This window comes from Rhododendron vialii, chromosome 10a (assembly GCF_030253575.1).
Source record: "Rhododendron vialii isolate Sample 1 chromosome 10a, ASM3025357v1".
Taxonomy (NCBI): Eukaryota; Viridiplantae; Streptophyta; class Magnoliopsida; order Ericales; family Ericaceae; genus Rhododendron; species Rhododendron vialii.
Window position 1 is genome coordinate 37,350,311 of NC_080566.1, and position 8,864 is coordinate 37,359,174.

Sequence of the window (8,864 nt, forward strand, 5' to 3'; positions counted from 1 at the left end):
CCATGACCACCGAAACAACTTTTTTTCTTAATGTTGTCGAATGTGATGACTCTTCTACAATGTTACTGCACTTGAGCCAATGATTGTGTAACTACACTTAGATGGATTGAAGTTGTGGGCTCAACTCCTACCGAAAAGAAGTTGATATACTTTGTTTGTAAGTTGGGCGAGGATTAGGATAGTATAAATACTTCCCAACACATGACGATAGAGTACTATGTTTGTGCCATGAGTGTGTTTAGTCAGGGTTTAGTATGAAATGGTGTGGTTAAAAGCGTGTGCAAGGATAAGTTAGATGCACACATTGACACATATACATTTCAATCATAGAAAAAGGTGTCCCACTTCTTCTCCCTCTCCCTCATTCTTCATTAACACTACCGCTATCCTTAATTAAGGAATGTCGCTTTTGTTGTCCTGATTGTGGTATGAAGGAAGACCTTACTATAGGATAAGACTTCTTCTCTGCTAGCCATTATCATGAAAAAAAGATGTTACATTTCAAGAGAAGGGGTGAACGCACTAACTAAAGATCTGATCCACTAAGCCACAAGCATACCAATGATGATCGAACAAGCAAAGCAAGCAAACTCATTAACGACGGAAAAACCCTACTAATTGACTAAAGGCACTTTTTTTTCCCGCTATTCAAGACAAGTTATTCCCCTAAATAAATAGTCTAAATGGTATTTTTAGTGGAAACAACATGTTTATTGCTTTTATTCCGAAGACCAAAAAATATACCAGAAACTCATATGCAAACTTGATAAAACATTCTGATTCACATAAACTAGCACACTCTAGAGCATAAGACATCATAATTGTTGGAGCACCTAAAATACAAGTTCATTTACTAATTCGTAGCACACACCACAATGAACACTAGATAGCACACCCATTAGAGCATCTTCAACCATTAATACGGAGTATTTTGTTTTATCAACCTCAAAATTTGAGTAAAACAAGTCTTAAAACCAACTCCTCCACTCCTCCACTCAATTCTATACCAGTTTGATTTTTACTTAAAATTTTTACCAAAATCAAGAGAGTCTCAAATTATTGCTTAAGTTTTTAAATATATTTTCTCACTTACTTTACAATTATGCCATTAATAAATTTTTACTCAAATTTATATTCGTCTATTGGTATATCACTATATTTCATATCAAATGACGCTTTAATTTGGGTAAAATTTTGATTACAGGTCGGAGATGCTATTAGGGAGAGAGAGAGTAAAATTTTGATTAAAGGCCGGAGATGCTATTAGAGAGAGAGAGAGGGAAAAATATAAAAAATCATCCTGAGAGAGAGAGAGAGATTGTGAAAAATATAAAAAATCATCCTCCTTATTTGGTTCATAAATTGGAAAGAAAATTCAAAACTCATTATTCCTTTTTCATTCTTGAAAGAAATCCCCTTCAACTTTTATTCTCTCTCTCTCTCTCTCTCTCTCTCTCTCACACACACACACACACACGCACACACGCACATCCCCAACTTCCAAAAGTAGTTCGTTATTTCAATTTTTTTGCCAACAAAATGAAATCAACCTATTAGATAGCTCTCGAGATTCAAACCCACCAAATTCCCAACGATCAGGTAATCAGAACCCAAGCAATAATGGAAGAAACAACGATTGAAGAACACGGGAGATCTCTAGCAGCTCCAATCATCTTCACGATCGTTGTCGCTTTCCAATTGCTGTCCAGATTCATAGAACACAAGAAAAAGGTACCCCTTTTTTTTAATCAAGCAATTGGCTTGCCGTGTTCAATCTTATTATGTAGAGTTTAGGGCTTATACAAAATCTGTTGATTTGAATTTCATTTGTTTGGCCATACGACGTTATTGTTATGTAATTGTGCCTAATTTGCGTTGGTATTTGCAAGAAATGTTACGCAATAGATTGCTTTTAATTCACAACCAGTAGCTCAACACCAAGCTAGCTAGCATGCCCCTTATATCTATATGTATATATGTTGATAACTTAGGTATCCCGGTGAGCTAACGCGCACCTCAAGTAATCCCTTGGACCATTCCACCGTCCGCCAGCTAGAGACCCATTTAGGGTGGGTTTCTCCTATTGTCTAAATGGACTAAACGGGGTAAAGCTCACAAAAACAACGATTTCGAGACAGGTCATTCCCCTTCCATGCATTAACTAAAAGTGCATTTGATGTAAACAAATTGTCTAAAGTTCTTAAGCTATAGAAAAACTTTTTAGGGAAAACCCACCCTTAAAGCCGGGCAAAATCCCGTACAGACGGAGCCCGATTAAAGTTGATAGTACACAGGAGATGTTGAACATGACATCTAAGAGGTAGCAAACCTTTAAGTTTCATGTCTAGACCAAGCCAACCCACGAGGTAGCAAATAGACTAATAGAGAGTTCTCAAAATTCAAAGCCACCCAATTCCCAAGGACCAGAGAAGCAGAACCAGGGTGTAACGGAAGAAACAAAGATAGAAGAGCACGGAAGATCTCTTGCAGCTCCTGTTGTTTTCATGATTGTTTTCACATTCCAATTGCTATCCAGATTCTTAGAACCGAGAAAGTACTTTTATCTTGCAATTGGCTTGCCGCATACAATCATGCGTAGATCAGTGCTTACCCAAATTTGCTGATTTAAATGTCATTTGGTTGGCTATACGATGCTACTTTTATGTAGTTATGCCTAATCTTCATTGCTCTTTAGTAGAGAATAGAGATATTACGGAGTAGATTGTAATTAATTAAGAACTAGTAGCTCAGCATCAAGGTGGCTAGCATGCCTATTCTATATATGCACTAGATGCCAAGCAAATCATATCGTGCACAATGGCGGACGCGTGATTTGTATACAACTGGAGCCCGAACCATGTCTATTTCTACAGGGATTATAAAAATTATATTATATATTATATGTTGCTACTTCATAGGTCTAAGTTCGTGTGTATATATGATTATTCGTAGCCATCATTTTATTGCGGACAGGCGATCAAAAAATTATTGATAACTTAGAACTGCAAGGAGTTTTTCCACACTTTCTGCCTCATTTTAAGAACTTTTTTTTTTTTTCATCCTTGGGACATGCAGGGCCAACCTTATAGAAATTTTCTAACTTAACCTAAAAACTAGTGCCATTAGAGAGAATATTTGAAGTTGCGTAGGGGCTGGGGTACCCCCCGGCTCACCCTTCTGTTGCCGCTGATTATGTAAAAGAGGAAACTTGAAACTAATTTGTAATGAAATGGGAGATGTGAAATTAGAAAATAGAGGAGAAAAAGACTTTGGTGGCTTTTTGGGTAGTTTAGTTGCACCGACTTCATAACCGTTGTTCATACCAACAGGAGTGTTTCCTTTAGAATAGAAATAGATAGACATATATTTTGATAACTTAGGATGTCAGAGCAGCTTACTCACAATCGAGAGGACGACACACTGTCCGCTAGCGAGAGACACATTTAAAGTTGATACTATCTAGGAGGTTTCGAACATGAGAACTTGGAGGGAGCAAACCCTAGGTCCAGGTTTTGACCAGGCCAACCCCGTGGAGTCATGTACGTGTATACATGCTTGAACATATATGGGATCGTATATTGGTAGAACCTACCAGCTTGAAACTTGTTCGTTCCAATTTCACTTCCTGCAGTCCTGCACTAATACCATAATATTGCATTTTCCGGAGGCTATCTTTCTTTGTTCACGTTTTTGAATCATTAGGGTGGAGTTTCAACAATTGTCTCATTTGTGATGTAACTAAATGATGAGAACTTAGAAATCAGTTGTTTTATATTCCTGCTTTGTTTCTTTGAATAGTTTTCACGAGATGAGAACTTAGAGATGTCGACAATGTTGCCCCTTCTGGCTGTGGATTCCATACCAAGTGCTATTTGGGACCACACCCATTGTTTTTCGGCATCCGAAGCAGCACTTTGATTTCTAATGTTGATACATTTACTGGTAGTTTTTTTTTTTATAGGCACATTTACCGGTAGTTTGTGCCACAATGTTAGCATAATGTTACGTATCTCATACTTCATTTTTTTGGTTCTCTGCTTTTTTCTCAGAAAGGCTCAAAGTCTGGGGTGGAGAAACAATTGCGCGGAGAGATTAAGCAAATGTATAAGGAGGCCAGCTCCTTGTCACAGTGAGTGATGCTGGCGGTCTTATGGAACATATTTTTTCCTCTTAATTAAAATGCATCATAGCAAAAAGTTTTGTAGTTGTTCTCCTTGATTCTTTGAGTTGTGAGTTATTATGCCTGTGGGTAGGTCAGAAAATCTTGAGCATGTTTTGCATCATCTCCATGAGTGCACTTGGGATTATGCTTTACTTTCTTGGCGGTATCAATTAAAACTCATGACAAATATGCTTTGCATTGGATGTTAGATAGATTGAAGTTGACTCTACAACATTTTTCTTGTTGTGGATTGGCTTATACTTTCTGACAAAGTGGTCTTTCTAATGTTGTCAACTTAACAACCCTACAAAGGAAAAAAGGAAGAAGAAAACAAAGCTCCTCTATAGATCCTTATGACGTGTCTTATTTTTCTTTACAAAGATAATTTTGGTTTCTGTTTGTTTCTTTCTTTGTTAAACACAGGCCTTCCACATTTGCACAGGCTGCTAAACTTAGGCGGATGGCAGCATCTAAGGAGAAGGACCTTGCAAAAAGTACGTAATTTTATTGGATGCCATTTTTACAAGGCTTCTCTAGAATTGTTTCTTCCTGTTTTTTCGCTTCTCTTTTTCGTCTTTTTTCGCCCTATTTTGATTTTGTGTGGCATAAGCATCTAGGAAGTTGGGTTGGGTTGGAATTTGGAGATAAAAGTTCTTAGTCAATCTAACAGGACGACTACAATTTTGTTGCTTCAGTTTCTGAATTTGAGGGCAATCTCAGTGAATCCTAACTCTATGGTTCTGGTGTTTATTTTTATATTAGAAAATTCCTTGTGGTCATCATGAAAGCCTCAGATCCTCCACCTCTGCAGGCAGAGTACACTATCAAACTGAAAATGGATAGGGTGTTCCTCATCGTGTGTTTTGAGGTCATGGGCATAAAATATCTAGCTCGGATTCCGTGGGCTCTTGTTATAAGACATGATGACATCGGTCCAGGTGGCCGTAGACTGGAGACTTGGTTAAAGTATCCAATTTGAGAGCGTAGGGTTTTCTGAGATTGTGAGGCAGACCTAAGCATTCTACTAATTGGCTGTTGAGTGGGGCTTAGATATTGGTAAAGGGGATGGTTCTTCTCCTTGCGGTCTGAAGCTGGTATTTTAGGATCTGCTGGAGGGGTCTCATCAATTTTGGTTTGATAGCCTAGAAAGGAGCACGAGTGGAGTGCTTAGTGAGCGGTCATCAAGGAGCAAGAAGACAATCGCTCCCTGGCAATGATATCTGCTCTCAAGCCAAGAAGGTTGTCAAAGCTTCCAACGCAAAACCAATTGGCAATGAGTAGAGAAGCCGCCCATGCTTATATACTAGTTTTGGAGGTTATAATTAACCAATGTGGGCAAATTCTAACGAGGGTCAGAAGGAAGAGAGCGGTTTGTAGCCAGAGGGGGTAGTGATGGTATTGTTGAGAAGGTGACCTCTTTAAAGTTCTACGAATATGGGTGTGTTGGTGAGACATAACCATGCGATAGGAGCTGCTGGTACTGTATTACTATTAACGGAGTTATAGGGAGGTCGATTGACGGAGGGTGGCAGATGTATTGATTTGCAGTTAAAGGTAGTGTTGTTGGCGTCGAAGCATGTCTAGGGCCGAGAGAACTTCTAACTAAAGGAGACACAGACTTGTCAAAATGGCACCATATTTTTTATGAGATATATTTTCTGGAGGAAATGATGTTCTACGAAGTATACTGTATAGAAAGGTGCTTTACTCAGTTTTGGTCTAGGGTTAACGAAATGTTTTGCAAAATACTGTCCTTTTGCTTGTGCCTTTTGTAAACATTACACGCTAGTGGAGCAGACTGCAGTAAATTGCACTTTTGATGTGGTAAAATAGCACAAAAGGTACTACTCCCTTGGAGATGGTCTTGCAGGTTGACTAAGAAGTTTTTGTTTCTCTCAAATGCCATGTTTTTGTTGTGTCGCAACTCACAAGTTGCAGCCTTTTAAGTGGCAATCGTTTGAATGTGCCTAGGCTTGTAGCTTTCCTGCATGTCACCTGATAAAGGTAAGCCACCGTTGGAGACATGTAAATGTTTATTCTTCAAATGGCGAGGCTTTGCACGTTATGTCGAAATATTAGCCTTTCTGAATTTTATTCAGGTTGTATTTTGTGTTGTTTAGTTGATTCTTTCATTAATTGGTCATGTATTGCCTAATATGGACTGAAACTAAGAACTTGAAGTAACTTGCAGTTCAAGAACTGCACAGCAAGGAAATGAAATTGTCATATGATTCATACTCGAAAGGTCTCACCATATTAAAGGTGATCTTGGAGCAATATGATGTTTAATTTTTTCTTTTCATTTTCACTGAACAAGGCTCTGAAGTGTTCACATGCATGGCTTTCTACAGGTTTTTACATTTTTCTCGCTGGTTTGTTGGTTTTGGCGGCTCCCCGTCACTGCCATATCTAAACAACTTGTGGAGCCCTTTGGTAATGCATTCTTGTCACTTAGTTAAATTCATATTTGGGACTGAGATGTTTCCCTGCTCACCCTTCACATATTCTACTTGTCCATTAATTCTAATCTTACTAGCTGAACTAGGAGGCTCCACTTCTTACTATGAGTGACGAATTATACTGATTTGTACTTTAGTTTACTAGCTATTGATCGGTAGATTTATCGTAGATGATATGCTTTAGGCTAACATCCTCAGGTTTGATAATTTGTACTGGAAAGATTACATGTTACTGCAGCATCATGATTCACTACAAATCTCCTTTTGCAGGTAAGGCATTATCTTGGAGAGGAGGGAGTCCAATGAATGATAATGTTATGGTAATTAAACATTTTCCGTTTTTCTTTTGGTATTATTCTCTTGCTTTGCTGCTAGATAAATGTTTCAAGAGGTAATCTCTACAAAGACTACCATTATTGTGTTGGATGGGAAACGTGTCTGCTGTCTCATATGTTTTCTGCTGGCAAGAGCAAATCCGTTTAATGTTTGAGTTAAATGAACAATTCTAAAATGCTTATGCCCAAAAACTGTTGGATTTTACCCTTAGTGAGAGAGAGACCCCCACGTTGAGACCCGGCCACCACTGAAACCTGGAGATTCTAAAATTGAAGAAATTTTACTCTTGAAGCCCTATATTGAAGGTTGATATTTCCTTTCCATGTAAAAGTTGGCATATCAGCCCTTTTGTACTCCATTGGTAGGTCTTTTTTCTGGCAGTGTTGATAGATTACTTATGACCAGCCTCGTTAGCATTTCATGTATCCAATAGGGAAGCTGGTTAACATCATTGAGATACATAATTTAACTTTTTGCCTAATGATTCCGGGCCTTTGTTACGAATATGCTGCAAATATAGATGCCTAAAACGAAAAGTGTAGCCATCCAGTCCGTAACTCCACTTTCCCTTCAGGGCATGATAAGCAAATCAAACGACTATTACATGCACAAATCAAGCAACGAGAGGACTGTAGCTTGATGATTTTTGAATGCACAAATAATTATACGCAACTTTCTGATTTATATTGACTATGTGAGGGTACTAATGATTCGTTAATGCAAATGCAGGTTGGGATCATACCTTGGTTGATTTTATCTACTAGAGTCGGTAAATTTATTTGTCGAAAAGTCTTCAACTAGAGGACTTGTCTGACTGAAGATAAGAGGATTTCAGAAACTTATGTATTTATCTGAATCTATCCCAGTGTCTTACTCGGATTCTATGTACAACCAAAATGTAGAGACAGTCGGAGATTACCCTCTCGCGATACCATTTTGCCTTATTACGAATGGAATTTGTGAAGATGATGTGAAATTAGTCGGAAATTGGAATAATGCATGGTGGACTTGTAGTCCCTCAAATCCTTTGTACTCAGTTTTGCCTTTGCCGGGGTTGCAGTTCATTTACGGCTATTGGATCGGATAGCGTGGGAAACTTGAGAGATGAGAAGATTCCTGCGTGATCCAATCTCAAAATGAGTTAGAGGATTTGAGCTCGGACTTGCAGTGCTATGACCTTGATTTTGCATTTTAGTGCCCATCCACTTGGTTTGCTATGTCGGGTTGTTACCTTTGAGATTATTATTATTATTATTTTTTCAATTGATAGGACTACGATTTTATTTATAGAACCATAATAAAGAACTACATCAAATACGGCATCCATCCCTCTGAAGAGATGAAAGAAGCCACATCAGAGGCCTAAACTCCCAAGTAGAAAAGATAAGACCCCTTACTGCCTTCTGAACGACATTATATATGGGCAACCTGGGCATTATGGGTTACCTTTGAGATTGCATATGCTTGCTTGCTAGAAATGCAATTGCATTCCGGGCATGAGTTATGTCCGGACGGTGTGTTCCTTGGCTTTTCCAGAAATTATTTCATGGGTGGTGATAATGCCAAAATTGTTTTTATTAATGCCATGCATTAAGAGTTTGTACCATGTGCAAAATACAAGACTTTTATGCACAACAATTTTGACATTAATAAAAACAGTTATGACATTATCATTTTCCATACGTAGCGAAAATTTGAATCACCGAGGAATTATCATTCGATGAGTTCAGATTCAGATTCGCATAGTTTTCAGTAATAAAGTAAAGCAAATGATAGTCAACACAAAAGCCTAACTCATGTGTAAGTATTGCATACATCTCACCAGGGGTGGAGATAGGATTCGTATACGAGAGTGGCACCGTAACATATAAATCGACATGTTTGTGAATTCAATTTTTATGTCAATA

The 8,864-nt window shown here is 38.2% G+C and overlaps 1 protein-coding gene across 1 annotated transcript; it reads left to right on the forward strand.

Annotated features, from left to right (window-relative positions):
* The first annotated feature begins 1,368 nt into the window (after window positions 1-1,368).
* Window positions 1,369-7,933, forward strand: LOC131304126 (protein GET1). Its single transcript, XM_058331251.1, has 7 exons — window positions 1,369-1,731; window positions 4,050-4,129; window positions 4,586-4,656; window positions 6,354-6,424; window positions 6,514-6,595; window positions 6,892-6,941; window positions 7,687-7,933. The coding sequence occupies exons 1-7, from the start codon at window positions 1,621-1,623 to the stop codon at window positions 7,756-7,758; spliced, it is 537 nt and encodes a 178-aa protein (XP_058187234.1). The 5' UTR covers window positions 1,369-1,620; the 3' UTR covers window positions 7,759-7,933.
* Window positions 7,934-8,864: the final 931 nt, after the last annotated feature.

Coding starts and splice junctions, on each gene's coding strand:
- LOC131304126 (XM_058331251.1), top strand. CDS start 1,621: ATGGAAGAAACAACGATTGAAGAACACGGGAGATCTCTAGCAGCTCCA. Junction 1,732..4,049: donor TCATAGAACACAAGAAAAAG/GTACCCCTTTTT, acceptor CTTTTTTCTCAG/AAAGGCTCAAAGTCTGGGGT. Junction 6,942..7,686: donor CAATGAATGATAATGTTATG/GTAATTAAACAT, acceptor ATGCAAATGCAG/GTTGGGATCATACCTTGGTT.